Source organism: Vulpes lagopus, chromosome 3, assembly GCF_018345385.1.
Source record: "Vulpes lagopus strain Blue_001 chromosome 3, ASM1834538v1, whole genome shotgun sequence".
Taxonomy (NCBI): Eukaryota; Metazoa; Chordata; class Mammalia; order Carnivora; family Canidae; genus Vulpes; species Vulpes lagopus.
Window position 1 is genome coordinate 64,176,726 of NC_054826.1, and position 15,796 is coordinate 64,192,521.

Sequence of the window (15,796 nt, forward strand, 5' to 3'; positions counted from 1 at the left end):
AGACTAGAGTAAAAAAGGAGTTTATATATTTATAAATGCCAAATAAATACCAGAGGCCACCCAATGCCCCCTCCCAGACAGGGCTGTCTCCCCCAACCCTAGGCTTCTAGGGTCTGAGACATCTTGGCCCCAAGCTACAGCCCAAGAGCAGCTGCCAGTCTGGGCTACCAGAGAACTGAGTGGGGAGGATCTGTCCAGCCAAGATTCACTCCCTCTGTGTGAGGGGCCCCCATAGCCACAGGCCTGTGTCCCTGTATAGGACCCTAGAGGGGCCAGACTCATGGGGAGAAGGTGGTCATCTCGAGGGAGACCCGCTGCCACAGCTCCTTGGTCTGTTTGCTGCGCTTGAGGTTCTGCAGGATGTCGTTGAACTGCATCATGCCCATGGGTGTCAGGCAGAAGGCGCTGCGGGCACTGCGGATCGCGTTCACAAAGTCGTCGTAGTCGGCAGGGGTCAGGTGAATCAAGCGGTGGTGGATGTACTAGAAGAGGATGAGCCACTAAGCACAGAATCAGGCCCATCCTCCCTAGCGCACGGGGTAATCTGTTCCCTGCCTGCCCAGGAAGTGCTCTGCCCTACTCCATACTTCCTAGGTTGTCACCTGCATGTATGCCTGCTGGCAGCGCTGCACCAGTTGGTGGAAGGCCGGGGCACGCAGGTGGTTGTGGGCATGAGCAGGGCTCAGCCGCTGCAGCGTCTCCATGACGATCTCCTGCAGCACAAACGGGCTCAGCACCCCCTTGGCTGCCCCCACACAGAACTGGTGCACGTAGTTCACTCCTGGGGGGCAGGGGGAGGGGCATGAGACGGGGGTGGCCACCTCTGCCCTAGGGACCCAACTTTTATCTCTCAGCTCTGGCCTGGCAGAGAGCCTCCCTCCACCCCAGGAGCTGAGGTAACCCCCCCACCCCCCGCGCACGCACACATACCCGACCAAGGCCTCAACTCTGAGCAAGAGCTAGGAAGGAGGTCTGGGATAGGAAGGTGGGGGAAGCGGGAGGGGGGCGGACAATGGTCCTGGGGAGAGGAGGTGTTACCCAGCTTTGCTGCCAGCCCCAGCAACCATTTGACATCATCAGTGTAGGGGGGGGAGCGGGAGAAGTTGTTGGGGTGATCATTGTGTGCTCTGCGACCCAGCATCTCCAGTGCCAGCATTCCTGGAAGAGGGTGGGAACCAGGATGTACCCACACGGTGGGGGTACATCCTTTTTCATCCTCTACCCCAACATGGTACACCTGACCCCACAGTAAACCAATTAAGAGCTGTGGGGAGGGAGGTGTCGCTGAAGAGCCTGTGGCACAACTGCAGGTGGGGGCACAAAAAGGGACCTCCTCTCACCAACACGGTAGGCAGCGTGCAGGTGGTGCAGGCTGTGTGGGTTGACGGGCTGACTGTGTGTCTCCTCCTCGGGTGGTGGAAACCCCCCGCTCACCAGAGGGCTGGGCTGTGTAGTCAGGGCAGGCAAGGAGGCACCCTGGATGGCTGGAAACGTGGATGCTGGATGGACACTGCTCACTGAGGGTGGGATGAAAGCCAGATGAGGAACTCCCGGCCCAAAAGGGGACAGAGAGGGTTCCTCCCCCAACTCCCTGCCCTGTGTACCTCCCCTCCATTCACCTGTTCCCTGTCCCCACAACTCACAGGCCACACTGGTGGGCAGTGGGAGCCCTGGCTCTGTGTGGTAGGGATGTACTGTGATGGGTGCCATGGAAGGGACGGGGAAAGACACAGCAGTGGCAGCAAGTGAGGGGGGAGTCACTGAGTAAGGGTACTGAGCCCCCAAGAAGGCAGGATGCACACCCTAAAGACAGGGAGAAGAGAAGAGGATTCTATTAAGATGTAGCTCTCCCCCTTGGTCCCACAACTGGTGTCCCTACATTTTTTATCTTAGTTGGCTGGCCTGGGTCCCCCAGACCTCCACCACCTCACCAGGACAGCCCTAGGACTCTCCCAGAGGACCCCACTCCAACCCCACACGAACCCTCAATGTTTTTCCACCTGCCCAACCCCCCAGAACACTGGTCTCACCTGTGGGTATGCAGAGCTGGGCACAGGGAAAACGGCAGGCCGGGGCATATGAGGCATTGGGTGGGCAGGGTGTGCTGGGTGGGTGAGGTATTGAGGGCTGCAGGGCAGGTGGGGCTGTAGAGCAGTGTAGGGGTGCAGGCCAGGGGAATGACCATGCCCCAGTCCTGGACCTGGATATAGACTGGACCCCACTGAGATGACTGGCACCACTGTGGCTGCTGCTGTCACTGCTGCTGCTGCCACTGTAACCGGCTCAGTCCCTGGGCCCCCCCTGCCCTCAGGCAGCCCCCGCCCAGCCTCCCCAGCTGCCCTGATCCCACTGGCACTACAGCTTGTAGCCCCTTCACGGGCTGCGGATGAGCCACCTGCTGTTTGCTCATATAGCCAGAACCACTGGTGAGCAACCTCAAACAACACTTCGGGGTATACACCCCCACCCTTTGCTGCCTCTTCCACTGCCATGCAGGCCTTCTCCAACATCAGGTTATCCTGGAAGGGAGGGACACAGAGGGTTAAGGGGAGGGGCTTCCCTCAGGGTCGCTCTTAAATGACATTCCACCACCTCTGAGTTGGCTGGTTCCTGGGGAGGCATCAGAGGGTCAGGCCGATGCTCAGAGTCCATGTCAGAGTAATGAGTGCTTCACACAGATGCCGAACAAACAACTGACCAGTAGAAGACCCAGGTTATAGTCCTAGTTCCAAACTAACTTACACCCCCTCCCATCCAATTCCACTGTGTCCCTAAAGTCTGCCCTGAGTATTCCAGCCTGCTGATCGCCTCCATCCCTAAAGCACAGGCCTCCATTTCCTTAAACTATAAAATAGGAATAATCCTAATCTCAGAGTCGTATGGTGAAAGAAGAAATGGATGTGAAAGTGCATTAACAGCACAACAGGACAAACGGGATAATCTGTGAGCTCCAGGACACAGGAATCAAGAGCTGAACTATTGATTTTCCTCATGCCCAAAGTCCCTGCCCAGATGCCTCAAAGCAGGTCCCCAGATTGCCCATAGAAATACCTGCTCCTTGCACTGCACCAGGGCCCGCTGGATCTCATTAGGGTTCAATGCATGGGCATGAGGCAAGCAGCTGAGGGCTAGCTCCGCCGCTGCCCTCACCATATTGGAGTCTCGTGCCCGTGATGCCCTGTCAGCCAGGGATGCAACCTCAGGGGGTGTCAGGTGTCCATCCCAGCACTCTACCAGTATAGTCAGAGCTGCACTGCCAATCTCCATTGCCTGACCTTTAGGGAAAGGAGCAAAAATCAGAATGGGGTGAGTATGGGCACCTCTGGGGAGTGCAAGTGGTGTCTGAGATCAGTAATTCCATGAAGATAAGACTCTTAGCTCTATCAATAAATCCCCCCCTCCCATACCCAAATCAAGACACTGGGTTTACCTGTAATCCAGGAAACGTGGGAAGAATAAGTACGTGAGAGCCAGTTGGGAGAAACAAAGTTGTGCAGGCCAAGGGCATAAAGCCCAATCTCGAAGGCGCAAAGGTGCAGGTTGCGGTGAGGACCCTGGTGGCCCCCTGAGGAAGATGGATGTGTGAAAATTGAAGTGCTGCTGTTGCCCCCTGCCTTGATCAGCACCGTCTTCGCCAACTCGAAGTAGAAGTGTGCAGCTGCCTCTGATGGCTGATTGGGTACATGGGGGGCATGACTCTCGGGACGGCGGCCCTTGTACCTGAAGGGGCAATGGGGTAGGGACGGGGATTGGGATTTCTCTGAAATGGGTATCCAGGTTGTTCGGGTAAGACCAGGGTAAGGGGTTATGGGGGAACATTAGCTGGATTACACTAGGGATATGGCTCTGAGGGTGGGCCAGAGGAGAGGAGATGGGTATTTCTTACACTGACCTGCCAACCTCAACGGTCTTTGCCCGGGCCCCTCCACTGGCACTGGCCCGGCGACTTCCACTGGAGGACGAGGAGCCCAGGGAGTCCGAGGAAGAACTGCTAATGCTGTCACTGTCCTGTCCTCGGCCCCAGGAGGTGGGGGCCCAGCCCCCTCGAAGTGGCCTCCGGCTTAAGGTGGGGGAGCTGTCCGACGTCGTTTCAGGGGCACTGCTGTCAATGCTGGCCATGCCTAACCCCCCAAGACAAGTCAGTCTCAGAAGCCAGAAGTTCCAGAGTTCAGACTTCAGGAATATCCTTCCCTCCATGTCATCCCACAGGCTGTCATACCTGTGTGTTTCTTCTTAGGCCGCCCTGGGGAGCCCCAGCCCCGTCCATTGTAGCCTCCACGACTGCCGAGTGCCAGGCGGCTGGGAACCTTCCCTTCTGGCCTTGGGGTCAAGGCTGCCTCAGATGGGAGACCCTCACAGGGAGAATGTGGGGAACTTTCTAGGTGAGAGAAAATAGAACATTGGGATGAGCTCAGGAAAGGGGACCCCAACATGGTTCCTATACCATTCATCCCCCCTGCCCAGTGCCCCCACCTCACCAGGCACATTCTTCTCTGTGAAGCCCTCAGTGGGGCCTGGCCCAGCCCCTGCCACACTCCCTGGCTGAGCAGGCCCTGCAGAGCCCGAGGTCAGTGGTTGCAGGGCCCCTGGGGCAGATGGGCCCCCATGCTTTGAAGGAGACCTCTGGCTGGCTGTGGCTGGGCGGCTGGATGAGTAGAACGAACTCAGTGTTTGGGGCTTATGCGTCTGGCTCTCTCGGTCCAAGAGTTTGTCTAAGATCTGAGAACAGAAGTAGACAAGATGCCCTTTAGCTCCTGACTTCTATTTCTATTTACCTTCCTCTCTCTTTGAAACAGCTTCCAGAAGCCCTCCCCAGTTAACAACCATAGGAGGATCCCCCCCATCCCCCAGATAGGGGCTGGCTTACGTATCTTGGTATCCTAACACTTAACCATAGGACTGAGTATATGGATATTCAATAAATATGAAATAAACGTAAAACTGACTTTATGCCCTTTGCTTTTCTTCTTCCACCCCCAGCCCAAGCACTCCTTTGAGACCATTAGTCTTCTTTTTTAGTCAGTGGTTTTTTTGTTTAGTTTTTTAGAGGGAGAGTGTGTGTGTAAGTGGGGTAGGGAGGGCCAGAGGGAGAAGAGAGAGAGAATCCCAAGCAGGCTCCATGCCAAAGTACAGAGCCTGACACAGGGTTCAGTCTCATGACCTTGAGATCATGACCTGTGCTGAAATCAAGAGTCAGACGCTGAACCAAGTTACTCAGCAACCCCCCACACACCCCATTTGGTCTTACTCTTTATGAAGTGTCCCCAGGATTCTCCATTAATCTCCTATGGGCAGTATAGCCCTTTCCTTATTGTACTGGAATCCCCTGAGAAAGATGGTAAAATTTGCTGCCTGTCAAAATCCCAGTACCTCTGTCCCTACCTTTTTAAGCTTGGCTTGGTCATCCTTGTAAGTGATCATTAGAGCCAGTGCCAGGTCACCCTTCTCCCGACGTGTGCCTTCACACAGGAGGGGATGCTCTGCCTCACTCACTGTTGTTTTCATACCTGTGAGAAGAAGGGTCTCATAGGGACTGAGAATGGCCATAACTCCCAAGATGCCAAAGGTGAACAGGCCAGGGCTACTGAGTCAACCAGCATATGACATAAGGAGTTCTGATCCAACCCACATCCCCTGTGGAAGGTCCCCACCACTTATTATACCCAGCCTTAGCTCCGATCTACGTTTTAAGACCTTCATAAGCTGGCCCACTCTACCTTCATAGCATATCCATCATTTCAAGGAAGTTGGACTCCTCACTCTCATGAAGACTCAATTATCCCTGTTTTTATTGATGGTCTTTTGTCCCTCTACCAAAAACCTAACTGATCTTTTAACCTACATTCCATATTCTATATCCTCCTGGAGTTCTTTTCCTAGATTTTTGTTTTGCTGCTCTTATAACACCCAACAGCCATAGCACACATTTTGTTCCTAAATTCTTGACTGTCTCATAGGCAGTACTTGGCTTATACACGTCATTCTGGCTGTCCCACTGCCATGCAGCCCCTTCAAAACAGGGCCACATCTCACACACTTCCTGGCCACAGGCTTAGCTCATAGTTGTGCTCAAGATAGTCTAAACTCACCTAAGGCAGCAACTGCTGCTTCAAATCCCAGCTCCTCATCCCCAGGCATCTCGTTGTTCCAGTTACGACTTGGAGGCCGGGAACCCGTGGGAGAAACCACTGGACGAAAGTTGAAGTTAGTCAGCCAGACAGAAGCATCATGGGGAAGAATAAAATGTAGGGAACCCAAGACTCTTATCATTCCAGACCTCTCATGAAGCTGCCTGATGGGTCCCAAAGGCAATTCAGAGCTTTGGGGCTCTTGGTTTCTCCTGAGAGAAAACTACTCCTACCCAAGATTCCTACTTGCTATAAAGTCATGCACCATACCTGGAGCACAGAGAACGTCAAAGATGAAACTGGCCAACATGAGAGGCAAAACAGGCCGATAGTCACAGAGCGTCCCCTCCCGAAGCTCCTCTGCCCGGCACCGCATGGTACTCATCTCACTTGGACCCAGAGGAATCTTCTTGAGCAGGGCAGCCACCTCAGACTCCTGGTATGCCAGCTTCACCTAACAGCATAAGCACAGCTCAGACCTGTTGTGCCAGTGCACATCAAGCCGCAGGGCTCTGAGGAGATTGCAGTACAAGGCTCAGATAGATAGAACCTCTGACCTCCAAAGCCTTGGTAGAAGCTGGGGGCCGCTGTAGCTCCAAGGCAAACATGCCAACTCGGAAGGCCAGGTTGTGGTGCTCTGGACGTTCACTTAGCACTGTTAATAGGAAGGCTGCCTTGGTCAGGGTGTTGGTGGCCACCCAGGTCTGACGGCTCGTAGATACCTTGTTCTTCTTGCCCTAAAGAAGTAAGTGCAAGGAGGCAGGCTGATGAGTCTGACTCATCTTGGTGGAGTGAGAAGGAGGCTCTCACTTGGGGTGGGGCATAGAAGAGGGTTGGGGCAAGTGGGGAGGTAGGTGGGAGTCTCTCACCTTGGCAGGGGGCGGCTCTACCTTGAGGTCGGGTGGGTTGGCTAGCAGGTCCTGGGCAAGCTCCACGGTGAGGCGGGAGGCCTCACTGCTGTAGCCATGCGCATGCAGGGCCTCAGCACAGGCAAACAACACCTGGGGAGGACATGGGCCGCACACAGGCTGAAGCCCTAACTTCCAGGGGCAGGACACCATACTCACTCATGCGGCACACATCCCATGAGTCCTTGCTATATGCTAGGCCCTCTACTGGTCCTGGGTATACCACAGGAACTCACAGTCTGATTAGAGAAACAGACACACAAACACACAAACCAGCGTGAAGCCAGCTACCATTGGGAAAGGTCGAGAGGGGAACAGGTGGGTAAGATACCTCACTGGGACCTGGGGTGGAGAAGCAATCTCAGGGACAACTTCCTAGAGGAAGGGATCTCTGAGATATCTGAGACCTGAGGAAGGAATAGGAACTAACTGGGTAAAGTGAGGGAGAACATTCTACGCAGAAAGGCCAATCTGTGCAAATATAAGGATGCAAGAAAAAGCATGGCAAGCTAGAGGAATGGTTCAGCTGACCAGTATAAAGGACAGAAGAGCTGGATGAGGCTGCAGAAGCACACAAAGATCGGACCAAGTAGAGCCTCACAGGTCATGCCAAGAGCCTTCATTTTTAAACTCAGGGCAGTGAGAAATCACTGAATACTTTTAAGCATCAGAGCGACACAACCAGACAGCCCAGGAAAATCAACATGGAAGCAGTGAAGAGAATGGATGGCAGGCAGGAGGGCCAGTTAGGAGCCCCACCACAGGATTCTAACAGCCATGCTCTAGTCCTCACACCCCTGACTAGAGCCAGATGGCCCCTCTCCCAGCTGTGGCTAAGGAGCACCCTCAGTGTCCTCTCGGCGTCCTCTCACCTCCATGCGGCTCTCCTGTTCCAGTGGCTTCAGCCCGGCAAACAGGTCGTGCTCCTCCCCGGCCCCGCCCTCGGCCTTCTCTTCCTCGCCCCCAGCCCCATCCTGGGCATTCAGATAATATGCCTGGTAGTCATCATCCTCCTCTCCGACTGCAGTGGCTGCCTCTTTGGTTTTGGGGAGCCCATTGCCACTCTCATCTGTGGAAGGGAGGTCATCCCGGGTACAGACCTCCCCAGGCAACAGGCCACGGGGGCCAGCAGAGGCTGTGGGCGGCTCAGGCCCTTCCGAGAAGTACACACCACCATCTTCTTCGTAAGTATCTGGGGGCTCAGGAAGGAAGGTGGGTGGACCTCGGGAGCCACCAGCAGGAGGGCAGGGTGGCGGGCTCTCAGGGAATCCACCAAAGGTGCTGGCCTCTGCACCCAGGGCCAGGCTGCTGTCATCCAGGCTCATCTCGGCCAGATCTGGCTCCAGGGAGCTGTCTTCACTGCTCAGCCGTCGCTTGCTGCCGCCGCCTGATGACCCCTTGCCCCCACTGCCAGCCCCACCCAGTGCCTTGGCTTTGCCCCCACCTGGGCCCATCTTATGCAGGGCCTTATCTCCCCCCTCCGCAGAAAGGCGGCGGGGACCCCGCTGCGACGAGGGGACCCCCTCACCCAATCCCTTGCGCTTGGCCCCCGGCTCCTTGGGCCGCACAGCCGGCTCAGAAGGGAGAGCTCGGGGCCGCTCCCGGGATTCCTCCAGGCCCCCAGGGCGGGAGGCACCTGGCCGAGGCGGCAGGGCCCGGGCCCAGCACAGTGCCAACTTCCGGTCAGTGCCGCTATAGGTGACACCAGGAAGTGGGTAGGCCTCTTCCCAGTTGAAGTAGCAGGCCTCCACTGCTGGCCGGAAGCCAGGGAAGAGCCGCTCCAGGGTCTTTTTGTGCTGTCCCCGCTTCACATTCTCAATCACCTTCAGCTGCCACTGGCGTAGCTGTGCACACAGTTCCCGGCGACTGTGGGAACAAAGTTGGGGAGGCTGCAGGGGGGCTACATTCTGCCCTGAGAGGGGATGGAAGGAGACAGAGCCGGCACGAACCCCAGAAGGGGGGCCCAAGGAAGGCCCCAGGGAAGCACTGCTCCAAACAGCCCGTACCCATCACTCCAACACTTAGGCATCTGGGAAAGCGGGAGCTATTTCGGGGAGGGAAGGAAGAAAGCCTCTCAGAAAAAGAACTCCTAAATCTCCAGCAACCCTAATACTCAGCACCTGCCATTTCCTGAGGAGTAGAAGAGAACATGTCTATGGGTCTGGGAGATGAGGGCTCGGTCTGTCTGGGCTGGCCCGGGATGGGTGCCATGGCGAGCGTGAGGAGAGACTCACCGCTGGGGACTGAGTGCAGGGTCCAGAACGGCTAGCCTCCACAGGGTGACCATCTCGTCACACATGCTGGCACACGCATGGGCGGCCACCTCCGACTGCCCATTGCTGCGGCCCGTGTGCCCACTGGCGCTGCTGTGTGAGGCTGAGGTGCGCACGCTGTACCACCAACCCGTTATCTGGAAACAAAGAGGGCCCCGAGATGCACCTAGCAGCCCGGAGAAAGAAAGAGTGGCCCTCCCCAGTGTCCCCATCAGGAGGGAGGCGAGGGTAAGGGAAGGAGAAAATGAACCACAACGGGGCTTGCCAACCCCAGAGGGTTACCTGTTCATAGGTGAGGCACTGGTCAGTGAGGATCTCCAACAAGGGAGCAGCATTGCTGTCCCTCCGTTTGAACATCTCCCGCACGATGCTAAGTAGGTTCCAGACCCCCTCTGGCTCGCGGCCCCTCAGAGGGCGCAGCAGACAGGCCCACTCGGCAGCAGCCGGAGGTTCCGTGGAAGACAGATACATGGAGTTCACGTCACTGTGAAGGCAGTGGATGGAAAATGCTAACCCTGAGATGGGTTGCAGGAAACAAGAGAAAGTGCACCAGGGCTTTGACACAAAAGGGGTCCTGACCCCAAACATGGAGTGGGGGGAAGGACGCTACAACAACAATTCTTGATCCACAAGTATTAACAGAACAAAGTGCTGTCAATCTGTCAACAGCCTGAAGGACGCTCCCCTGCACCACAGACACAGGCATGAAGCGATCCATTTACCTGAAGACCACAGGCGAGGGTCCACAGAACTTGTGCAATGTCTTCTTGATGTTGTCAGTGAGTGTGGATTCATCCAAATACCAAGTACTCTGGTCAGAGGCGGAGGGCCCTGCTGTGGGGTCTGGGGGTGACAGGCAGTCAGTTACCTAGAGATAGGGGCCTGGATTCACCTGACAGCAGCAAGCTGTTTTTAGTCAGCGGTGCTCTGCGCTACCAGCTTGCTTCCTTCCCACTGCCCTTCCTTCTCTCCACACTCACCGGGGGCTCCACACACAGTGTTGATGGCCGTGGACTGCGAAGAGAGGAGTTCATCCAGAAGACGCTGGGCTGTGGGGAGGATCTGAGCGGGGAAAGGGACAAAGGCACAGATGACTCCAGGAGGCACTGCTCTAACATGAAGACTCTAACATGAGCGCAGTCCTGAGCTCGGGGGCTAGAGGAGGGCGTGCCTCACTCACCTGCTGAGGGAGTTCACTGATGAGGTACTGGGCAAACTTCTGCAGCTGGTCCCTCTGCAGCCGAGACAGGGACTCTGAGACTGGGGCACGCAGGCAGACTGCAGAAGCCTGAAGGGGACACGGAGAGAAATAGAACAAGCTGAGAGAAGGCTTGCTGATGCCGGAGCCGGGAAAGACAGGCAGATTCAGGGAGGCGAGGGGGCTCACATTGTGGCCAGGCATGCAGCAGAGAAGGGGGGGATGGAGCGTAGGATAGGGCCGGGATAAATTGGGAGGGCCTCACGTTGTGGATGCGGAAGAGACAGAGTGCCACGACGTGAGTGCACCATTTGGCCCCAGCCCCACAGGTGCAGCTGCAGGAAGTGACCCGGCAGCGGTCAAACATCACAGCCACGTTGTAGGCCCCTTTGGGGGGGACCATCTGAGGTGGCACCACTGTAGCACTCAGGTGGAACCCTGGGAAGAAACATGGGTATGGTCAGGGAGAGCCATCGAGACATAATTCTCTGCCCTCAACCCTGGCCCTGCAGTTATCCTGACGACCTGCTCTGGCTTCTTGCAGTAGGTCCTTCATTCCTAACACAGGGGATAGGAGGAGCAGGGGGTGCCACAGGGCGCAAGGGGACCCTTACCTATCTGCAGTGGGTCTTTCACAGCCCTCATGCGGAACAGCTGATCGCCTCGCTGGAACTCGTCCGCACTGCCATTGGCCAGGCAGGAATACAGCCTGATAGTGAAGAAGAAGACACAGCCACAACTCAGCAAATACCCTTCAAGAGACCCTGTCAGACACCACAATGCCCTGGGCACTCTCTCCCCAGTGTCACTCCCTCTTAGGGAAAATCCCAGGCACTCTCTCCTCCCCTTGTCGTCTTCTTACCACAGCCCCAAATACAGTATCTCCTTTGTTCTGTAGGAAGCCCAGCACACAGTGTGGAATATCAGGACCCACTCCCCACCATCAGTCCTTTAGCCTCACCGGATATCCTCTTCATTCTCAGGGAAGCTCCAAAAAGCAATTCGGAGCTGTAGCTGTTCAGGCACTGGGGGATAAACTTTCTCCACCACTTCAAATGGGATATGAAATGCCACCTGCTTTGCTGATAGCTCCACCAATGGGATCACCAGTCCATCTTGGAAACAAATGTTTGGGTGAGGGTAAAGAGAAGGGGAAATGAAAAGGGCCATGATTACTTGGCACCAATGCCAGTGCCTAACTTCTTGGGCCCCACTTCACTATGAAAGAAAGGGGAGATCTGGATGAAAAACCCAGGGACGTTCCAATTAGGATACATTAACCCTTAAGGCTCCATCTGGGGGAGGGGAGCTAATCAACTGCAACCAACAGCCTGCTACCTAAGGTCTAGAAGAGAAGTTACCAGGGATATCCCAGAAATTCCTGGCCAAACAGGTGTGTTCCAAGATCCTAGCAAGTAACCCCTCTCACATGGCTCGGCATCTAATTTCCCTCATACCTAGCACTTTAGATTCATATTACATTGTTAATGTCTCTTCCTCTGACATTCTCTTCTCTAGTTGCTTTTTTACTATCCCTTTTTCTCTAGATGACTCTAGACCTCTACCTAAGGAGTGAAGATAGGCCAGAACCCAGAGGAGTTAAGAGACAGAGGTCCAGTAAAAGAGAGACTGCATGTCCTCTGGCACACCTGAGCCTTGGCTTCCTACAATGCAAGCCTGGGAAGGGGGGTGGGGAGGAAGATGGGTTATCCTAGGAAAACCTTGCTACTGCTCCTGTAATCACCTGCAGCAGGATGGAGTTGCTACTCAATGTTTCCTGCACTGTTTTAATCAAAAAGTGATGAAACAAAAACAGATTGCAAACATATCTCACCAAATTGCTAATCAGAGTAGAAGACAGATCAGAAAATCATGGAGCTGAAAGAAACCTTTTTTTAAAAAATTAATCTCCTTATTTTACAAGCAAGCAACTGGGGGTAGCCCGGGATGGCAGGGGGTTTGGGGAATGACATGCTTTTCTAGATTTTAACCTATTCAGGAAAATACTGATATGCTGAAAATTTTCATCAACATGACTTCAGTTACTTCCCTCTAAGCCCCAAGGCTACCCATACATGCAAATGTGAGAAAAGCAAAGAAACCATAGAAGACCCACAGTGAAACTGCCTATGATCTTTGTGGGCATGTGGGTGTGTGTACACAGAACATACTCCACCTCTCCAACTGAAGTTGAACACTACCACTCCTAACGAGTCACATGTGTACATTTCTCTCTGTCCCAGTGGTGCTAAAAGTGCTAAAAATCTCTGCAGGGCAGTTTGGAAAACAGGACTCTTGGAATGGCTGGAGTAGAATCACACCCCCAAATGCCGAAAAAAGTCGGCTTGCATTGAGGCCCAGGACAAAAACTGTGCCGTGAGGAAGGCAGGGAAAGGATGTGGTGAGTCTTGAGGCTGTGGGTCTTCACTTATCCTCACTCTCCCCTCAATCCCCTTTAATTAAAGGAAAAATCTTCACAGCACTGCTCAGTTAATTCACTGAAAGACCCAAGGATGAAAGAAGCTTACTGCAAAAAAAAACAAAAAAAACAAAAAACAAAAACCAGTAAGAGTGTTTCATAAGGAAACTCTAGAAACAATTACCTACACTCTTCCCCGGGGTCCCAGATGATAGAAATCTAAGGCTCTAATCCAGCGGTCCCAGCCTGGGCTCCTGACAGATGTTCAACATGGCTGGGAACCAAGCCTCTGATCTGAACCTATGTAACTATGGAATCTCCTCTCACAGGCCAGTTCACCTACACTTTCCTCTGGATGGAACCCCTTCCTGGTGTAGCCAGGATCAGAGGCTGTCATCGCCCTTAACAGGAAGTTCCCAACGCACTTTGCAGTGGGGTCGACACACCTCAAGTGGTTCCCTTCTTCACGATCCACCCCCTACCCGCCTTCTCTTCTATTTTTCTGGCTCGCCACGGGCTGAACTCGGTAAGTACTCCCAAAGTCAGGGGAGTTTTTTTTCTCCTACCCCATCTCTAAGACAAATGAACCACAAAAGATGTACTTTGTCGTTAATCCTACCCACCGGAGGATTTCCCAGCCCTCACTCCCATACACACGCACACAGGCGCGCGCGCGCGCGCGCTGGCGTGGAGGAGCCAAGCCCAGGAAGACTGGAAAAGCGAGTCCAGAAGTCCGTTCCGAGCTTGGGACAGCTCGCGGCCGGGACAGCTCCCGAGCAGGGACAGCTCCCCAGCAAGGCCCGAGCAGAGCCAGTCCGCTCCCTTCCCCCTCCGCTCACCCTCACCTCGCATTCTGGTACCGCCGCTGCCACCGCCGCCACCGCCGCCAGTGGGGGAATTGGGCCCCGCGGACTGTTTGCGCCATCCCCGCCAGTTCTGGCAGAGGCTCTCGGCCTCGGAGATGAAGGAACAGAGCGAATCCTCCTCAAAGCGGTCCGAATCTTCGAATGAAAAGCGCTCTCCGTCCTCCCATTCCGCGAACATCAGCTCCATGGGGCCTGCACCCCCCGGGGCCGGGTCCCCCCCCGCGGATCCGGGGCCTGGGCCGCCGGCCGGGGGCTGAGGGGAGGCCCGGGGCCTGAGGGGCGAGCCGGGGCTGGGGGTGGCCGGGGCGCTCAGGGCGGCCGTGCCGGACGAGGATCTCAAGCCTGGAAGGGATATGGAATCGGGCCTCGCCCAACTGCGAGGTGCGAACAGGGATCGTGGCCAGTATCCGAGACTCCGGGCCCGGACGAAGCGCTCGGCAGCCGGGGCCTCTCGGCTGCTGCGGCGCCGCCTCCCCCATCAGCTGATCTGAACTTCCGGCCGCGCCGGCCACCACCACTTCCGCCCTCGCGCGCTTGGGAACCTGACCCGGGACGGGCAGATGTAGAGGACCTGTCTGTCTAATTACTGCATTTCCTGCCTTTTTTTCTCGAACCCACCCTCGGATACCGTAAGAGGAAATCAATACACAGAGGAATATGAAATGACTACAGATCCCAGCAATAACTCGGCGTCCATAATGTCCCCGAGGAATAAACAGCCGCCATGAACGCCGGGAAACGTAGGCTGTCAAGCGATAACACAAAAACTATTAGGTGGAGTTTACGGTTTTAACTCCGGATAGGCCCTGGGGCCGCATAACCTTCTGGGAGTTGTAGTCCAGAAGCCTGCATTCCATCATACTTTTTAATAGGGTCTCTTCAGGGAAGCACCACGAGAAGAATGCACTTGATTTCAGGAAATGGTTGTACGGTTTTGTCAGTGGGTCCTTTTTTTTGTGCTACGGACCCTTTGGCAGCCTGGCAGTCTTTAGACCCCCCCCTTCTCCAGTTGTTATAAATGCACAAAATAAAACTTAAAAATTACAAAGGAAACCAATTATGTCGAAATACAATTGCCAAAATAATAAAACAAATTTGTAACACACTGATACTTTATTTACACATTAAGACCCAAATACAGTAATTTTGAAGCTAGTGATGGGTATAAATGATATTGAGGTATCTGAAATCTACTATATGAAAATATGATTTCACATAGGTATTGCTGACATACTGTGGTATGTTTCCCTCAGTCCTAACTGAAGTGCTAAATTTCAGTTGTAGTTAAAGACAAAATTTCTTTCCCATTTATGTCCACAGAACTCAGGTCCATCCCAAAGTGCATAGGCACTGGGCTTCTTCCTACAGCCAAGAGCCTCAGCTTTCAGAACCAGGCAACTGCCCAGTGCTTTATCCATGGGATATGAGGACTATAGGAAGAGGTAGCTGTGGGGGTCAGGGAAGTAAGACCCCTTCTTTATCTTAATAATTACCCCACTGGAGCTTTAGAAACCCCACTGATCCCTTTGTCTATTTAATGCTCTAATATATATAGAAAAGGTTAGGTTAGTTATGCCTGAAAGGGCAGAGGTACCTAAAATGCTACACAATTGTTTCTGATATCAAGGGGTCACAGAAGTTAATGCCTTCAGCAACTAGGGAGGTAACTTAATGAGAGAAGTGAACAGGTGATACAAAAAAGATAACTGCCAAACAAGTTTCAGTTTTACCATTTGGGAGAGGCCAATGCCAGGTACCTGGGGAAGGGAGACAAATGATAATCAGCTCCACTTAATTATTGCCATGCAGGAAGAAGAAACTGATGTTGCCAGATCCTTTTTTTTAATGGAATGCTAAAAAGTGGATTTTTAATAACATTTTCCTATTTTTGAAGGTGGTCATCTAATTTTAAAAAATTTTTTTTAATTGTGTTGGCTAAATAAAATACATCTGCAGTAACTTTGGTCACCAGTTTGTGAACTTTTGATGATTCTGGGAGCATCC

At 54.0% G+C, this 15,796-nt stretch overlaps 1 protein-coding gene across 5 annotated transcripts; it reads right to left on the reverse strand.

The window, feature by feature from the left end:
- Positions 1-4: 4 nt before the first annotated feature.
- ZSWIM8 (zinc finger SWIM-type containing 8) lies at positions 5-14,346 on the reverse strand. 5 transcript variants are annotated; one of them, XM_041748225.1, is made up of 26 exons: positions 13,772-14,346; positions 11,469-11,622; positions 11,122-11,216; positions 10,773-10,945; positions 10,490-10,597; positions 10,290-10,371; positions 10,032-10,152; positions 9,592-9,793; positions 9,271-9,446; positions 7,909-8,902; positions 6,998-7,129; positions 6,686-6,865; positions 6,399-6,582; positions 6,090-6,188; positions 5,383-5,507; positions 4,479-4,719; positions 4,220-4,378; positions 3,893-4,121; positions 3,431-3,720; positions 3,052-3,275; positions 2,031-2,519; positions 1,644-1,803; positions 1,341-1,517; positions 1,039-1,158; positions 603-713; positions 5-482 (listed from the first exon to the last, which is right to left on the reverse strand). In XM_041748225.1, exons 1-26 carry the CDS (start codon positions 13,977-13,979, stop codon positions 22-24), a joined length of 5,694 nt encoding a protein of 1,897 aa, XP_041604159.1. In that variant the 5' UTR covers positions 13,980-14,346; the 3' UTR covers positions 5-21. The 5 variants fall into 5 exon arrangements, with proteins under 5 accessions (XP_041604159.1, XP_041604154.1, XP_041604155.1 ...); XM_041748220.1 differs by having other exon boundaries at positions 137-482; positions 603-781; positions 1,620-1,803; positions 13,772-14,326; XM_041748221.1 differs by having other exon boundaries at positions 137-482; positions 603-781; positions 13,772-14,324.
- Between the last annotated feature and the right edge of the window lie 1,450 nt (positions 14,347-15,796).